Source organism: Salmo trutta, chromosome 21 (assembly GCF_901001165.1).
Source record: "Salmo trutta chromosome 21, fSalTru1.1, whole genome shotgun sequence".
In the NCBI taxonomy this organism is placed as follows: domain Eukaryota; kingdom Metazoa; phylum Chordata; class Actinopteri; order Salmoniformes; family Salmonidae; genus Salmo; species Salmo trutta.
In genome coordinates, this window is record NC_042977.1 from 27827865 (window position 1) to 27847097 (window position 19233).

A 19233-nucleotide genomic window follows, 5' to 3' on the forward strand; every position below is an offset into this window, starting at 1 on the left:
CGCTCAGTCTGATGATGCCGTGACACACCACCCCAAACCATGACGGACCCTCCACCTCCAAATCGATCCCGCTCCAGAGTACAGGCCTCGGTGTAACGCTCATTCCTTTGACGATAAACGTGAATCCGACCATCAACCCCGGTGAGACAAAACCGCGACTCGTCAGTGAAGAGCACTTTTTGCCAGTCCTGTCTGGTCCAGCGACGGTGGGTTTGTGCCCATAGACGATTTTGTTGCCGGTGATGACATGCCTTACAACAGGCCTTCAAGTCCTCAGTCCAGCCTCTCTCAGCCTATTGCGGACAGTCTGAGTACGTATGGAGCGATTGTGCGTTCCTGGTGTAACTCGGGCAGTTGTTGTTGCCATCCTGTACCTATCCCGCAGGATTGATGTTCAGATGTACCGGTCCTGTGCAGGTGTTGTTACATGTGGTCTGCCACTGTGAGGACGATCATCTGTTCGTCCTGTCTCCCTGTAGCGCTCTCTTAGGCGTCTCACAGTACAGACATTGCAATTTTTTGCCTTGGCCACATCTGCAGTCCTCATGCCTCCTTGCAGCATGCCTAAGGCACGTTCACACAGATGAGCAGGGACCCTGGGCATCTTTCTTTTGGTGTTTTTGAGTCAGTAGAAAGGCCTCTTTAGTGTCCAAAGTTTCCATAACTGTGACCTTAATTGCCTACCGTCTGTAAGCTGTTAGTGTCTTAACGACTGTTCCACAGGTGCATGTTCATTAATTGTTTATGGTTCATTGAACAAGCATGGCAAACAGTGTTTAAACCCTTTACAATGGTTCTTACGAATTATCTTTGAAAGACAGGGTCCTGAAAAGGGGACGTTTCTTCTTTTGCTGAGTTTATATACAGTACCAGTCAAAAGTTTAGACACACCTACTCATTCAAGGGGTTTTCTGTCTTTTTACTATTTTCTACATTGTAGAACAATAGTGAAGACATCAAAACTATGAAATAACGCATATGGAATCAAAAAAGTGTTAAACAAATCAAAATATATTTTATTTTCTTCAAAGTAGCCACCCTTTGCCTTGATGACAGCTTTGCACATTCTTGGCATTCTCTCAACCAGTTTCACCTGGAATGCTTTCCAACAGTCTTGAAGGAGTTCCCACATATGCTGAGCACTTATTGGCTGCTTTTCCTTCACTCTGCGGTTCAACCTATCCCAAACCATCTCAATTGGGTTGAGGTTGGGTGATTGTGGAGGCCTGGTCATCTGATGCAGCACTCCATCACTCTCCTTCTTGGTTAAATAGCCCTTACACAGCATGGAGGTGTGTTGGGTCATTGTCCTGTTGAAAAACAAATGATACCTCCACTAAGCACAAACCAGATGGAATGGCTGTGCTGGTTATGTGTGCCTTGAATTCTAAATAAGTCACTGACAGTGTCACCAGCGAAGCACCATCACACCTCTTTCTCTATATAGATATAAAGTATGTAGAAAAGATAACAGACCTATGTATTTAAAAATATATATATATAATCTTTGAGAACTAACAGTCCCCAAAATATAAGCTAGGCAGTCAGGGAGAGTTTACCCTTCACTATGCCCCTCTCCGGATTTGCGTGCAACCAATCGCAGCGCTCCAATGGATATAACCTGTCATTGAGTCCGACACCTCGGACAAGCTCACATTTGAAACGCATGAAAGCAGTGAGGGCAGTGGGAAAAACAGAATTTTGTTTAAATGGCTAAATACTTTAAAAGTGCACCAGTGGTACTTGCTACTGTGATTCCTGAAATGCAGAGCCTGTTGATGGAGTATTGTTTTTAACCCAAAATGTTACTTTTGTTACATTGTTTGCTAGCGCAGCTGTTTAGCTAGCTCTGTCCCATTGACCACCAAATGTTGCTAATGCTAGTTAACCACTTAATATAACTTGTTTTCTCTCATCTGCTGTCAAAATCAGGATATGATTGAGAGCACTAGCTAGCTCAAAGTGATTATAGCTTTGACTGCGTGCTGATAGTTAATTCAGAGCCATTCAGGGGCTAGCTACACTACAAACATCATTTTACCAGGTTCCTGTGAAGCAATTGTAATGGCAGTCCACCACAATATACCCAGTAGTTTCCTGATTAGCAAGGGGTAGTCTGTTTTTAATTTCATTGTGTTTTAGAAACACAGTTTGAGATCTTAGTGAAGGGATCTAGCCAGTGGTTGAATGGGGAATTGGGCTTCCCGGGAAAATGTTGTCCAAGGTTGCAATAGTAACCTTAGTGAATTATGAATGGATTTTTTGATATTTTTTTTTACTTGAATTTAGCAGTATAGATTTTGTTATTATGTATGAGCAAAAGAACACAGTCATGGCAAAATGCATAGAATTGCAGGAAATTAGCTTTAAAACTGCAACATGCGGCCTACACCGCCAAGATGGGGGGCCTCTAAACATTTTTCTCTGAAAATCAGCTGCGCCGACGGGCTGACTGCGCCCCCTGCCACGCCCACCACCTAATCTACGATGTTGATGGTGTTATGAACACTTGTCCTTGTAAGATGTGCTCTAAATGTCACTCCTGCTAAAGCCCGTGTGTAAAATTATTATTTTTCGCATTTGTGCATTTTCCTTTTATGTCCTTCATTTTGCTGATAAAGCTTTTCTCTCAGCATTTTTAGCATTTCATAAACAGCTGAAGTAGACACCTTTTCCTTAAAGGGACAGTGGGATGAAAATGTAGCCTGTTCTAACTATCCTGTCATTACACTGAGCTCACAACCTGCAAGTTATTTTGTTTCAGGAGTCAGTCATACATGTTTTTCTTCAAACTTGTGGACATGGATTTATTATTACTGTTTGAAAAGTTGGGTCAGGGTGTACTCTAGCTAAAATGCATCATATTTTACTGGAACACTCAGTAAGTGCGATCAGTAAGGTAGGACACGCCTGTTTGCTGATCCACTTACAGTGTTCTGGAAGGACGCTGAAGAACATTGTGCATTCTACAGGTGTGTGTTCTCTGGAACTGGGTCACAGTGAGGCAGCAGAGACGAGGCATGGTGATTTTTAGTATGGCCCATGGGACAGAAGTTAGCTCGAGTTTGGTCATAGAGCCAGCCAGGCCTGTTGTATTGTACCACTGCCGCAGAGGGATACGGGGGCAGCAACTTCCACTAAACAATTCATCATCAGACATTCAGATCTAATTTGAGCTTCAAATCACATTTTATTTGTTACATGCGCCGAATTCAACCGAATACAAATTGAGTAGACCTTACCGTGAAATGCTTACTTACAAGCCTTTAACCATCAATGTAGTTTATGAAAAACAAGATTAAAAATTTACTAAATAAACTAAAGTAAAAAATAAAATGGCAACAATAAAATAACAATAATGAGGCTATGGGTGGGTACCAAGTCAATGTGCAGGAGTACAGATTAGTTGAGGTAATATGTACATGTAGGTAAAGTTTTTAAATTGACTATGCATAGATAATAAACAGAGTAGCAGCAGCATTCATACAGTCATTCCTATTGATGGCACAGTGGATTAGCAGCAATAGTGTGTTTTAAATATGTGATATTTACAGTAAATCAACTGTCATGCTTTATACCAGGACTTGTTTTACTGAGGCCTGTGTGTGCCAGTCATGATGAACCCGTATGTAGTCTGGGCTTATTGTGTTACAGTGTGATGTAAGCTGAGGCTTGTCATTTCTCATTTAGGTGTTGGTTGAGGTGCTGCTCAGCTGACAGGAGTCTTTAAGGCATCTACATGTTTCCCACCCAAAACAGTTCGGTAGAGTTTGTGCATATATTATGTATATATTATTTTTTGGGCTGTTCGGGCGTACTCTGGAGGCAAGCTGAAGTTCGGAGCCGAAGTCTAGGCCCCTTCGTCAGTGATTGGTCAACAGTAGGGATTCTTCAATAAAATATTTGTCATTCAACGAGGGACGACTCGTTTTGATGCAAATTCTTTTATTGAGAAATACTGCACCAAACATCTTAATTAAATGTAAAATCTCCTGCAAAAACTTCTAAATTAATGACAGAATTTTCGATTTATCTTAGATTAATTCTGACTATTTTGATTAAGTGTATACTGGCTACAGCTTCTCAAAATGGACAAACAGTACTATTGCGCTTTTTCAAGTGACTGTCTTAATAAGGATCATATCCTTTTTTCCCCCCAATTTTCACCTAAAATGAGCTACCCAAATCTAACTGCCTGTAGCTCAGGATCTGAAGCAAGGATATGCATATTCTTGATACCATTAAGGAAACACTTTGAAATTAGTCTAAATGTGAAATTAATGTAGGAAAATATAACACATTACATCTGGTAAAAGATAATACAAACAAAAAAACTTGCTTTTTTTTTGTTTTGTCTTTGAAATGCAGGAGAAAGGGCATACTTTCAGATGGGAGTCTAGATGTAATTTTAGCCACCAGATGGCAGCAGTGTGTGTGCAAAGTTTCAGACTGATCCAGTGAAGAATTACATTACTGCACAATATTTTGTATCGAGTTTGACCAAATGTGCCGAATTGGTCAATTGATACATTTTCATGTACATGACTATAGAGAACATACAAAATGCTATGGTAATAAAACATTTAAGTTTACTCACTTCCGTGAATGTCATACATGATGGATAATTAGCTTATACACTAACTTTCACACCTAGATAGCTGGGCGGGGTGGGTGTGGAGCCAGAGACCGCAATGGGGTCAAACTGTAGATCACAGTTCCTACATTTGAACATAAATGTATTTCATCAAACAAAACTATGCGACATTTTATCTCTGGGACCCTCAGGATGACAAACACAGAACAAGATTACTGAATGTAAGTACATTATTTACCTTCAGAGGTGAATGTATCAAACCAGTTGCCATGATACAAGTTTTTTGTTGTTGTGCGCTCTCCTCAAACAATAGCATTGTCTTTTTTTCACTGTAATACCTACTGTTAATTGGACACTGCAGTTATATTAACAAAAATGTAAGCTTTCTGCTCATATAAAACAGGTCTATGTCAAGGAAAGTTGGCTGTTGTATACGTCATTCTAGTCACATTAGCACACGTTATCAACAACCATCCCGGTTTAGGGTCACTGATCCTGTAGAGGTTTTAAGGGAGTATGTGAGCATACTTGTTTGGTTCGCCCCCCCATCCGAACTGAACCATACTGATGCCTTTAAACATTCACCTCAAAGGGCTATGCTGTGGAATGGTACTGAAGCACTTTGTGTTACCAAACTTACTGAAGGCATTGTTAAAATGATTAAAGTCTGTTCTTGAATTTGCCTTTCAATAGACAATTTGCCTATTAGAGACAATGTAATTTTATCACTCACATTTCTTGTGAATGCCCCTCCACACAGCACTTATGTCCCCATCATCATCTCTGTTATACCAGCCTGCCTTACTGGTGATGATGACCTTAATTCAACCAGTTAGAAATGTATTTTTGTGTCATCCAGCATGTAGCAGTTATGTCTACCTGTCATGGTACTTCCATACCGCTACTGCTGGTAGTGGAACAGGCAGGGCCAAGCCAGGTGCAGACAAAGCAGGCAGTGACAGTGAGGAGGGAGGGTGATGGGGCAGCCACAGCACCACAACTCTGGGCCTGGTGCCCATGATGTGATCCAGAGAACAGAGGTCTGATTGACCTGCTCTAACCAGCCCTCAGGCTCCCATCAATGACCCATTTGAAAGACCAGCAGGCCACTGTCTGTACGGTTGGAGCCCTCCTCTTCATGTGAGGTCAGATTCCATTCCAGTGGCCCAGAGTGGCAGAGCCGGTTGCTCACTAGTCTTCTTTAGCCAATGCTCTGGTCAAGGTCACATTCTTTACCCTCTTGGATCTAACAGCTGACAGTCTGTCTGGGTTTTATTGGGATTTAAAAAATGTGGGATGTTATTGGAATAAGGTCATCCATCTTCTACTGAATTTTAGTTTAAAGAGTTCAAATGTGGATTTAACTTGGACTGTCTCAACTAATATTGTTATGAGGTCTTCAAATACGATCCCTCGTTGAGGATTTATCTTGCGATGTTTCACCTTTCAGTTTTGCATGGAACTCCAGGACTTGTATAGGAGTACGTCCACTACCAGAGAAGCTGGGATGATGTTTCCATCCCAGAGTGAGGAGCTCTGGTACTGGGCCAGTCTGATTCTGACCAGGCCAGGTGCGGTGATGGTCCTCTCCCAGGACTGGTAATCCCTCCCTGTGCAGCATGCTGCTGGTGGACAGGCTGGGCATGGGGCTGGGGTCCTGGGCTTGGCTGGACCAGTGGGCCTGGTGCAGGGCCTGCCAGGAGTGTGAGCTTCGCTATCTGACACTAGAGGAACCAGACGGTGTGTTGAATTCCACAGACGGGAAGGGGTCCGTGTGTAACCTAGAAGAAGTACAGTTTCTTGTATGCAGTTATTTTCCATCTCAAAAGGTTGAGTGGGTGGTTGTACATACCTCCTTTGTATGCTCTTTGATGTAGACACCATCAATGGGGTTGTTGTGCATTTGGCCCATGTTGTTGTCTAGCTGTATTTAGTGAACACTAGATCTAAAGACATCCGTGGCTGTTTGTCTCTACAGAGAGGGTGAAACTGCCTTTGGGTTAGGCCTATATTGGTGACAGATGCCTATATTGGTGACATATGCCTATATTAGTAACAGATGCCTATAGGTTAGGCCTATATTAGTGACAGATGCCTATGGGGTTACATTGCCGATGCTCCTTCACAACCCTTCTCCTTGGCCCTGGTTGAGGTGAGAGATGGGCGCAGCCTGGGAGGCTGGAATGAAGGAACTAGGGCAGTGGCTTTTAAATTTAGCTCCACAGGCCCCACGGCTGCAGGTAGAGAGCAGCTTTGTATTCTGAGCTGTTTTGGGCTTGGAGCGCCAGGAGTGGGCGGAGTCGGAGATGCTGCACTACTCAGCAGTTAAATTTGACACTTTTCTTTAAAAAAAGGGGACATGTCAGAGAGGGGAAGAGAGCAGGAGAGATCCTCATTTCTAGCAGCCGTGTTGTTGGTGTAGTACCATGCAAGGGTTACATTGGGACTCTGAAGATGCAAAACTTAAATATCTCAGGAAGCTGAATATTTTTTTTTATCCATTATGATGAGGAAGTTCATGGGGATGATGATGTTTGACCATCATGTAATACCGAAGTGTGTGTTGTGTGATTGCAGACGAGCCGGCTAGCCCTAGTGTTGACCACGAGGCCACGTCCATTCCTGCTTCCGCCGTGATATCTGGCGTTCCAGCCATACTCCCCCTGAACCCAAGCTCCTCCCCGTGCCCTTTCATTCGCCGACAGCTGTCACATGACCAAGGTAAGAGGCACTCTGGGGGTGGGGCTCCTGGTTGTCATGGTTATGGTGCAGATACAGTTCTGTCTGTTGCTGTGTTGTTAACGCCGTTGTTGTCTGTTTCAGTCATTGGTGGCATTTGAATCATGGTACCCTATTCCGTATGTAGTGCACTGCTGTTAACCACATCCCCATGGGCCATGGGCAAAAGTACTGCACTATATAGGAAATACTACCGTTCCGTTTCAGCCACCTCCATTGTGTAGTTTTCTGAGAATGCATGACATTGACCCAGTTCTTTGTACAGGCTTGAAAGCAGCGAGGATGTCTCCTCCATCAGTGCCGAATCACTTTGAAGAAACATTTTCAGCATGTCATTGCTTAGATATCCCATTCACTTTGGGCTGTGCATATCAACACAATTCTGTCAAGAAAATACATTCGACCAGTAATGCTTATCGGTCTATAGGTTAATTTGCATAATTTTTGTGCATTTAAATTGCCCTCTGTATTTTTGTTAGTCGTTGTGCATTTTATTTATCACACTCACAGCTTACAGAGCCTAGTTTGAGGAGCAGAATAGCCTACCACGTGTCAGACAGCTTACAGAGCCTAGTTTGAGGAGCAGAATAGCCTACCCCCTGTCAGACAGCTTACAGAGCCTAGTTTGAGGAGCGGAATAGCCTACCACCCGTCAGACAGCTTACAGAGCCTAGTTTGAGGAGCAGAATAGCCTACCCCCTGTCAGACAGCTTACAGAGCCTAGTTTGAGGAGCGGAATAGCCTACCACCCGTCAGACAGCTTACAGAGCCTAGTTTGAGGAGCAGAATAGCCTACCACCTGTCAGACAGCTTACAGAGCCTAGTTTGAGGAGCAGAATAGTCTACCACCTGTCAGACAGCTTACAGAGCCTAGTTTGAGGAGCGGAATAGCCTACCACCTGTCAGACAGCTTACAGAGCCTAGTTTGAGGAGCGGAATAGTCTACCCCCTGTCAGACAGCTTACAGAGCCTAGTTTGAGGAGCGGAATAGCCTACCACCTGTCAGACAGCTTACAGAGCCTAGTTTGAGGAGCAGAATAGTCTACCACCTGTCAGACAGCTTACAGAGCCTAGTTTGAGGAGCGGAATAGTCTACCACCTGTCAGACAGCTTACAGAGCCTAGTTTGAGGAGCAGAATAGCCTACCCCCTGTCAGACAGCTTACAGAGCCTAGTTTGAGGAGCAGAATAGCCTACCACCTGTCAGACAGCTTACAGAGCCTAGTTTGAGGAGCAGAGTAGCCTACCACCTGTCAGACAGCACCAGAGCCTAGTTTGAGGAGCAGAATAGCCTACCACCCGTCAGACAGCACCAGAGTAGCTCCTCAAGGCTACTGGAGTGAAGCCTGCTTTTGGAAGCTCAGTCACTGCACAACAAGTAACAACTCTAAATGTGATCTCGTGTTAAAAACTTTGGTGGCCACAATTATTTCTCAATCTCAACTTGTAAAGCACGTCTCCCATTCGCCATTAGGAGGCATAAACTATAGCCTGCCTACTGTCAGTGGCCACCACCACTTTGCAATGTGAGCTTGAGGCACTAGACCTGTTTGAAACCTGATTTGTTTTACTTCAAATAATGAGGCATATCTTACCTTGTTCAAAGTAGCCTCGTGAAAATCCATCCATAGAGACATGGAGGTAATTGTTTAATAAAGTCTTCCTCTAGCCATTAACCAGCATTTCATTCCTGTTCTATTGGTTTTCATATCAACTTTCTTTCGTTGTCCAGAAGCCAAAGGCCCAATCCTAGTCATATAGCAACCTATCATGGCTATTGCTCTTTCTAAGTTTCTAACAGCGATGTTCATCCCTGTCACGTATGGAACTGCTCACATTCGGTCTGCTGTTTACAACTGTGTTTTCCACTAATTGTATTTGGGTAAATGTTTGAAAATGTCATTTTATCTGCTTCATTACAGGAGTTGCATGTTCAATAACAGACTACAGCCTTTTGACTGTAAGGCAGTAGGCTTGCTATTGTTGCATGTTTTCATTAAGCTCATAATGAAACATGTCCAGTCCTTGTATGCATGCATAGTATCAGAGAGGAAGAGGCGACGCGAGAGGTTTCACTCTCGACAAAATCTGTCCAAAATAAGCCCAATGCGTTTCAATGGACTTATTTTGGGCCTAAGCTTGTTGACTGCCTTCCCGCCTTGGGACACCTCCCATTGTTAGGGCGGAAACATACGCATCTCGTCATTATATACAGATCTCTGATAGTATTTTCTGTTGGTCAAGTCATTTTACCGTTGGGATTTCTTTTTTTACTGTTTGTTGACTGGTTAATGAGGGTCAGTTAGTCGGCAGAAAAATGGGCCGAATTTGAATCTCTAGTCCTGTGATATTGAGCTCTAATACCACCACTGACCCTCACCAATAACACTCAGCTGGAACATCACTCTGCCCTGACTCCTTAAAACACTTATCTACCCCTGTTGCCATGACACAGCCCCTCACACTGTTGTTGTTTATATGTTCCGTTCTCAAGAGTCCCTCAGAAATGCTATCCTGGAGTCTGATGCTTCGACCAAACAAGAGAGGTCCAAATCCTGTGATGAGGGTCTGGATAACTACAGAGAGGAAGGCAGAGGGTAAGTCCCTTTTTGAAATTTGGTCTTATTTCTCATGATACTCTTTTCCAATGGTTCTCTGTTCATCCTCCTAATACATGCCGTTTTGTCCCCCTCCTTCTCTCGGTCTCCAGCCGGTCCAACAGTAAACACATGCCTGGACTGAGAGGCCTAAGAAAGGTGAGGACACGGATCAATCCAGGGTTAATTAACCACAACATGTTGGCTGTGTTTATAACAACTGTAAAGCATTATAACAGCTCTATAAATGTTTATCCATGACATGTTGGCTGTGTGTATGTCTGTTAAATTGCTAGGGACTGTTATGATTAAGGCTTTTCCCCACATTGACTGTCTAACGGTGTGACAAGCTGCTACTTTTATTAAATTGGTTTTTAATTCAGTCTTTGTACTCTCCCTGTGCCTTTGAAATGTTTTCTGATCACATTGACAGGATGTGTTGTGTGGTTTTTTGGCTTATCTTGATTTTTCTGCAGTAATCAGGCTTTGATGCTCCTGAGACTCCCTGGGGATTGACGCTGTTTAAGAGTACAGGCTCGCTGTTTCTGCTGATACTCCTATTGGTGTGTGTGTGTGTGTGTGTGTAGGCTTTGGATGGACACAAGTCGTCTGATGACTCTGGTTCCAGAAGGGACTCCTCTTCAGATATCTTCAGTGACTCTTCTAAAGAAGGCTGGCTCAACTTCAGGCAGCTCAACACTGAGAAGAGCAAGGTATATGTTTTTATATTGTCAAATCATGTGGAGGTCTACTGTGCTGGTCTGGTTACAATCCACCATAGATGCTGGAAAGCACAATGTGAAAAAAAATATCCCCAATAGTGTGAGAAAGAAAACATGCATGCCCACCCCCACATTGCCAACAATTTTGATCTTCACGCAGAGCCTTATCTCAATGTTTCTCTCTCGCTCACTCTTTCTCTCCCCAACTCTCTGTAGCGTGTGGGCGGGGGTTCGAGGTCGTGGAAGCAGATGTACGCTGTGCTGCGAGGCCACGCCCTCACGCTTTACAAGGACAAGAAGGACGGCGTCTCTCACGCCTCCTCCCAGTCCGACGACGACCCACAGCCAATCAGCATCAAGGCCTGCCTGATTGACATCTCCTACAGCGACACAAAACGCAAGAACGTGCTGCGGCTGACCACGTCGCACTGCGAGTACCTGTTCCAGGCGGAGGGCAGGGATGACATGCTGTCCTGGATCAGAGTCATCCAGGAGAATAGTAATCTGGATGATGAGGTGGGTTCTTCTGGGAAAGACACTCCACTATGTACTGCATTACTAATCTCATCATAATCACATGATGTCATTGTAATGAGTCTTAGATTGAATAATTCTTTGCTGAGCACATGTTTTTATCCAAAGTGACTCACATGCAGTAGCTAGCATTTATACCAAGATTCAGGTTCCCAGGTCATAACCTTACCTCAAGACAGTTGTTTCAAATGACAGTGTCCTTTCTTTGAAGCAGTCACTTGTGAGTAGCCTGCATTTGCACTTCTTGGATGTCATTTACACCAGTCATCCTCACTGTCCTCGGTCACTAGAAGAAACAATATATTTTGGACAGAGAGACTAAGCTATCTTCGTTCACCGCTCCTCCCCTTGGGTTAACTGCTATGAAGAGTTTGTCCGGTTGCCTTGGTGTTCCTGTTCTGTGGGTAGACTGACTACTACTGCCTAATAATGTGGGTAGACTGACTACTACTGCCTAATAATAACAATGTCAAACCATTTTAACACTAGGGACAGTTTCCCTAACATAGATGAAGCCTATTCCTGAAAAAGCATTGAACATGTATTTTACTCCAGAATTATGCTTAAACTGTCTGGGGAAACTACCCCTTGACTACTCATGCTTACTGTATGTATGATATCACTAGGCTACAGAAAATACATAAACATCCCCTGCTGGACTGTAACAAGAATGTTTTACTGTTGCTGTTCTATCACTTGATCTTGGTTGTATGGTAACTTGTCTGTTGGCCTGTGAAATGAGCTAACAGTGCACTTGCTTGTTCAGCTGCCCCTTCTCAGTTAGCCTTGGGTCTTTGTCTGTGGTCTCAGTCTCCCACAGAGTCTCACTACTGGGGACCAGCCCATGACTTCTAAATAGCACAAACAGGATTCAGTGTCTCTACACAAACGGTAGATCACTGATTAATCCTGTAGGTTTGATTCTTTACATGCACTGACCTTGTTGTCTATGATGCCTTTCAGAATGCTGGTATAACTAGCCAAGACCTGATCAGCAGAAAGATCAGAGAGTACAACACCATGATGAGGTATGCAGCCTGACACATGCCCTCTTTATTTGACCCACAATGTAATGTCCTTTTAGACCCGGTCCTATGCACAAGCCATTAAAGTCACACATAGTATTAATGAATGTAATAGAATATCATATTTGTGTGTCTGTGTTGGATCCAGTGCCCCCAGCCCCAAGACTGAGCCTTCCCCCAAAACCTCCCGGCAGTCCCTCAGTATCAGACACACCCTCCTGGGGGGGAAGGGAGAAGGCAAGAGCCCACACTCACCCAAAACAGGAGAGAGGGGTAAGATTACAACAGAGGGCTTAAAGCAAGGGATTACATTTACCACCAGTAGACATGCTGTGTCCTTTACAAACAGCTGAAAAGGAGTGCATAGTGCCGAAGTTGTAGCTATTCTACACAGTAAAGGTGCACATTACACGACAACGGTAGACAGTAAGTATGGTAGGCCTTCATGTGGAAATATGTTATTGAAAATGTTTATCTTTGGCTGTCTGCAGAAGCAGCTGTTGACCCTCCAGTAGCTAGTGCGGTTTGAGTGTGTATCTTTAGTGTGGATTAGCTCTGACACGGCTGCTTTGTGTGTGTTCTGTCAGATGACTCCAGTCCTCCACGGGATAAGGCTGCCTGGAGGAGGGGCATCCCCGGCATCATGAGGAAGCCCTTTGAGAAGAAGGCCACAGCTGGGGTCACCTTTGGGGTGCGCCTCGATGACTGCCCATCTGCACAGACCAACAGGGTTAGTGAGAGAGTGTGCGTGTGTTCACATGTGAGAAAGACGTGGTGGAAATGATGTTGAATGAATTGAGCATGTGTTTTGTTCCCCTTTGATGGTCTGACATTTTCGAGGTTTAAGTTCTACTTTATGTTTATGAAAGTGGTATCTATTTATTTGTTTCTTGATTCATCCAATATGTATAATGCTAAAGGCTTTATGCCGTGTAGTTTGTTCCCCTCATCGTGGAGGTGTGCTGTAAGCTGGTAGAGGAGAGGGGGCTGGAGTACACTGGGATCTACAGAGTACCAGGGAACAACGCTGCCATCTCCAGCATGCAGGAGGAGCTGGACAATAAAGGACTGATGAGTGACATCGACATCCAAGAAGATGTGAGTGACAGACACACACAAACCTCTCCTTGTCCCAGTCTGTAATCCCCACATGTTTTAAGCTAACCACCATCATTCCTGTTCCCAAGAACTCTAAGGCTTCATGCCACAATGACTACTGTCCTGTAGCACTCACTTCTGTAAACATGAAGTGCTTTGTGAGGCTGGTTATGGCACACATTAACTCCACCATCACAGCCACCCTAGACCCACTCCAATTTGCATAACGCCCCAACAGATCCATAGATTACGCAATCTCAATTGCTCTCCACACTGCCCTCACCCACCTAGATAAGAGGAATACCTATGTGAGAATGATGTTCATTGACTACAGCTCAACGTTCAACACCATTGTCCCCTCCCAAGCTCGTCACCAAGCTTAGGATTCTGGGTCTGAACACCTCTGCAACTGGATCCTGGACCTCCTGACGGGCCGACACCAGGTGGTGAGGGTAGGCAACATCACCTACGCCGCGCTGACCCTCAACACAGGGGCCCCACAGGGATGTATGCTTAGTCCCCTTCTGTACTCCCTGTTTACAGACGACTGAGTGGCCACGCACGACTTTAACACCGTGAAGTTTGCTGACGACGCAACGGTGGTAGGCCTGATCTCCGACGACAATGAGGCAGATTACAGGGAGGTCAGTGCCCTGGCAGTGTGGTCCCAGAACAACAACCTCTCCCTCAACATCAGTAAGACCAAGGAGCTGATGGTGGTCTACAGGAAACGGAGGGGGGGTGATCATGCCCACATCGACGGGACTGCTGTGGAGCAGGTCGAGAGCTTCAAGTTCCTTGGTGTCCAAATCACTAAAGACTTAAAATTGTCCAAACACACACGCAGAGTTTGGCATGGGATCTGAAATCCTCAAAGTTCTACAGCTCTACCATTGAGAGCATTTTGACTGGTTGCATCACTGTCTGGTCTTGCAATAGCACCACCCTCGATCGCATGGCTCTACAGAGGGTGGTGCGGACAGCCCAGTACATCACTGGAGTCGCGCTCCCTGCCATCCAGGACATCTATATCAGGCGGTGTGGTAGGAAGGCCCGGAAAATTGACTCCAACCACCCAAGCCATAGACTATTTTCTTTGCTTCCGCACGGCAAGCGGTACCGGTGCATCAAGTCTGGTACCAACAGGCTCTTGAATAATTTCTATCCCCAAGCAATAAGACTGATAAATAGCTAACATAATAGCTACACAAACGATCTGAGTTAACCTTGTATCTTTATTGACCTTTTATTTTTGCACTGTCTCTATGCACGCTCACAGGGCCCCACACACACACACACACAATCCAATATGCTCACTCACACATAATATGCACGTACATTTATACTGACTCTACACATATAAACACACCCACTCACATACAAGCTGCTGCTACTCTGTTTCTTATATCCTGTTGCCAAGTCACCTTACCCCTATACATATCTCCCTCCATCACTCCAATATCCCTGCACATTGTAAATATGCTATTGGAACTGACCCTGTATATAGTATGCTTACTTACTTATTGTGTTCTTCATATTTGTTATTTCTTGTTGTGTGTTACTGTTTTCTTTAAGTATTGCATTCTTATTGATTTATTGCATTGTTGGGTTTTGAGTTTGCAAGAAAGGCATTTCTCTGTACGTGTGCATGTGACATTAAAACTTGAAACATACATATATCTCCCATACCTCACAATAACGCCTTTAATGGTTTTCTCACTTGCTTTCCCTGACAGAAATGGAGGGACCTAAACGTGATCAGTAGTTTACTGAAATCCTTCTTCCGGAAACTTCCAGAACCCCTTTTTACAAATGGTGAGATACTGAACACACATTAAATTATTGCCTATAAAGAAAAGACAATTGGTTAAGAAAGTATTGTTAATAAATCCTATTTATTTACCTTTTAAAGGAACTAAGTGATCCTTGTATTCTATTTACAGAAAAATATGCAGATTTTATTGAAGCCAACCGAACAGAAGACTCAGTGGAGAGGTTGAAAGAGCTCAAGAGGCTGGTAAGTTACACTTCATTCTACGAGGGTTTTATGATAGATCTATAGGAATAAGAGCTTCATGTAGTCTAGCGGTATGTTTCAATTGTTCCATTGAAGGTTGGTTCTCTTTGCAGATCCTTGAATTGCCTGAGCATCACTATGAAACCCTCAAATTTCTCTCTGGACACCTCAAGTTGGTCTCTGAAAACTGTGAGAAAAATAAGGTATGTCAGTGTGAGGGATAAAATGTTTTATTTTAAATTGAGCCTTTTTAATAGAGAGGCCTTGTGTATGGACTTGACTGAATGCCACTCACGTCTCCTCTCTCGCTCCAGATGGAGCCTCGTAACCTGGCCATCGTGTTTGGTCCGACTCTGGTCAGGACCTCAGAGGACAACATGACCAATATGGTCAACCACATGCCAGACCAGTGCAAGATAGTGGAGAACCTCATTCAGCAGTTTGACTGGTTCTTCACTGAGGAGGGGGACGATGACCCTGTTGTACGTAGCATCTCTCTCGCCATCTCGCTACTGCTCTCTCACCCCCCCACGCGCGCACACACACACACACACCTATCTAAACACACTCGGTCATGCTACTCTCAGCTGGTAATAACACAGAATGTTCAGTGTGTGATGTAGTGGATGTTTGTTCATCTTTCTGGTTGGCTGAAGTGTTGTATGAGCTGAACATTCTTCTCTCTGCATCCCTCATTGACTTTTTCCCTCTCCCTCATTGGATCTCTTTCCTGCAGACCTCAGTGGAACAGGAGAGTACAGTGCAGTCTCAGCCTGTGCCGAACATCGACCACCTGCTGTCCAACATCGGCCGGACCACAACAACCACCTCGGCTGCGGAAGTCTCAGGTAACTCACCTTTTGCTCACTGTTACCACACCTGGCGTGGCGCTAATGTAACAGTCCGGTGACAGTTTTACCAGTATACTAATGAGCCTCAGAAAAAGGGACCCAGGAACTGTGTGTGTATGTTCAGAGATGTATTTGTTAGTCCTAAAGTATGAGGCTTCTTGTTTGCTTTCCATCAGATGATCTAAAGCTAAGCAAGTCTACTGAAAAGTCTCGTGCTTTTGTAAAGGCAAGCTATTTTAGCAATTCTTCAATGGAAGGATTTTTGGTTACCAATTGGAAATTGCTGAAAATAATTTGCAAATGTTGTTAAGCCTTTTGATAAGGTCTGTTTCGTTGTCATTCTTTTTTCATTTGCCCAAGACGATGAATTGTCTTTTAAGTTCGTTTATTTTCCCAGTTCTCTCTTTGCTTTTTTATGTTTTTTTTCCTTTGCTCATGTCATCTCTCCCCGTGCTTTCCTCTTTATGTTGAGATGAAGACTCCTTTTCTTTCAGTTCTTTTCTTCCCCTCCCATATAAACCCGGCATGTTCTTTCCCCCAAAACAACAAACAAACAAAACAACAGAGTGGAAGTATTAACCCTTCTGACCTCTACCCTTGGTTTGTGTGTAGTGTGTTTTTTTCTCCCTTGTCCCTGTCCAGCACTCACACATTGACCCAATCTGACACAGGCCAAGTGGGTGGCGTCTATCACTCGCTGATGTCACTGGTGGACTCTGTAATGTCAGTGGTGGACAGCTGGGACTGTAGGAAGAAGGACGATGAGTGTTGTCCCCAGTGTAGCTGCCTAGTCTGCAGAAACCCTCAGCTCTGTTAACTTGGGGTGAAACATGAAGGAGCGGGGAAAAAAAGAAAAACAGAAAGAAAGAGACGTCGATGTTTTGTCATTTCCTGTTGGTGTGCACGTTTTTCACATTTTTCTAAAATGAAAATACCTTAAAACCTAATGGATACATACAGAGCAGTGCCTGCACTAGTTTCTTCTGAAAGCCTTTCTGCTGTCTCTTGTCTCTAAAGCTGATCGCGAGGACAAGTAGCATGGTACGGTCAAACCACGGTTTCACTACCGCCTGCTCATGTGGCATTACTGTCATGGTGTCTGGGGGGGGGGGGGGGGGGGGGGGTTGTAGTGGTGGGGGGCTGAGCTGGCTGTTGTCTAACACACTCAACAGACATCTAGGAGAGATCAGAACATAGTTACACACACATTGACTAGGGAGGTTAGATGGATGCCGGTGAGATAGTAAGTAAAGTAGCTCTGATTGCTTTTGTCCCTTTCTGCCCTCCTGTCACATTTGACTCTCAATCATACATTTGAGATGGACATCATAGGGTGAATCTCGAAGGTATTGTATTATTTATTGCGTGCAGTCTACTCAAAATGTTAGATGGAAGCAAGGACGGCATTGGAGGAGAAGGTCTGAGGAGATCTCTCCTTGCTTCCCTCTGATGTTATGTGAAAGAGGTGAGGAGATGATTCAAGGAATAAGGAAAAGACTTCTGAGATTCACCGCTAGTCTTATCAATGAACCACAGTTTTTTTTCAGCATCAGAAACACCAACTACAGCCAACACTGCCACCTAGCTCCTCCCTCACTTCTACCACAACACACCAACCATCCACATCTGTCAAACACCCACCTTCCCCATCAAAAACCTTGTGTAGCACACTGATATACACACCAGAGTTTGGGTCAGTTCCACCTATATTCCAAATGATTAAGGTAAATAGCATTTCCTATATGGAGATATTCCATGTCCAATACAGCTGACAAGAATTTAAATGGAATTGACCCCAACTCGGACCTTCCAAAACTCACAAAACACACTTAAAGGAAAATTCCATTGTTTCATTAGTCCATTGTTGATATAGTCCCAAACTGTTTTGCATGTCAGCGATCAAGTTTAGAAGATATAGAATTTTCTAAATATAGAAATACAGCCGTTATGATGCATTTTTCATCATACAGTGCATTCGGAAAGTATTCAGACCCCTTGACTTTTTCCCCATTTTTGTTACGTTACAGCCTTATTCTAAAATGTATTACATTGTTGTTGAGGGAAAAAACAATAATCTACACACAATACCCCATAATGACAATAGCAAAAACAGGTTTTTATCAAAACAATATGGAAATATTACATTTACATAAGTATTCAGACCCTTTACTCAGTACTGTGTTGAAGTACCTTTGGCAGCGATTACGGTCTCGAGTCTTCTTGGGTATGACGCTACAAGCTTGGCACACCTGTATCTGGGGAGTTTCTCCCATTCTTCTCTGCAGATCCTCTCAAGCTCTGTCAGGTTGGATGGGGAGCGTTGCTGCACAGCTATTTTCAGATCTCCCTAGAGATGTTTGGGCTCTGGGCTCTGGCTGGGCCACTCAAGGACATTCAGAGACTTGTCCCAAAGCCACTCCTGCATTGTCTTGGCTGTGTGTTTAGGGTAGTTCTCTTGGAAGGTGAACCATCACACTAGTCTCAGAACCTGCTCCAGAGTGCTCAGGACTTCATCAAGGATCTCTCTACTTTGCTATGTTCATCTTTCCCTTGATCCTAACAAGTCTCCCTTCGCAGTAGGGATGGTGCCAGGTTTTCTCATGGTCTGAGAGTCTTTAAGTGCCTTTTGGCAAACTCCAAGCAGGCTGTCATGTGCCTTTTACTGAGGAGTGGCTTCCGTCTGGCCACTCTACCATAACGCCCTGATTTGGTGGAGTGCTACAGAGATGGTTGTCTTTCTGGAGGGTTCTCCCATCTCCACAGAGGAACTCTGGAGTCTGAGTGACCTCCCTGACTAAGGCCCTTCTCCCCCGATTGCTCAGTTAGGCCGGGTGGCCAGCTCTAGGAAGTGTCTTGGTGGTTCCAAATTTAATCCATGTAAGAATGATGGAGGCCACTGTGTTCTTGGACCTTCAATGCTGCAAAAAAAACCTCATGGCTTGGTTTTTGCTCTGACATCCACTGTCAGCTGTGGGACCATATATAGACCGGTGTGTGCCTTTCCAAATCATGTCCAATCAACTGAATTTACCACAGGTGGACTCCAATCAAGTTGTA

At 44.2% G+C, this 19233-nt stretch overlaps 1 protein-coding gene across 3 annotated transcripts in view; it reads left to right on the forward strand.

Moving 5' to 3' along the window:
• The window catches only part of LOC115157099 (rho GTPase-activating protein 21), a 66909-nt gene that overhangs the window by 40586 nt on the left and 7090 nt on the right, over positions 1–19233 (forward strand). For all 3 annotated transcript variants that reach the window (XM_029705028.1, XM_029705029.1, XM_029705030.1), the window contains 14 exons: positions 7172–7315; positions 9827–9929; positions 10043–10088; positions 10517–10642; positions 10868–11167; positions 12149–12213; positions 12359–12483; positions 12798–12940; positions 13147–13308; positions 15045–15123; positions 15252–15325; positions 15439–15528; positions 15640–15807; positions 16062–16173. In XM_029705028.1, the coding sequence (XP_029560888.1) occupies positions 7172–7315; positions 9827–9929; positions 10043–10088; positions 10517–10642; positions 10868–11167; positions 12149–12213; positions 12359–12483; positions 12798–12940; positions 13147–13308; positions 15045–15123; positions 15252–15325; positions 15439–15528; positions 15640–15807; positions 16062–16173 (1737 nt within the window). The remainder of the gene's footprint in view (positions 1–7171; positions 7316–9826; positions 9930–10042; positions 10089–10516; positions 10643–10867; positions 11168–12148; positions 12214–12358; positions 12484–12797; positions 12941–13146; positions 13309–15044; positions 15124–15251; positions 15326–15438; positions 15529–15639; positions 15808–16061; positions 16174–19233) is intronic.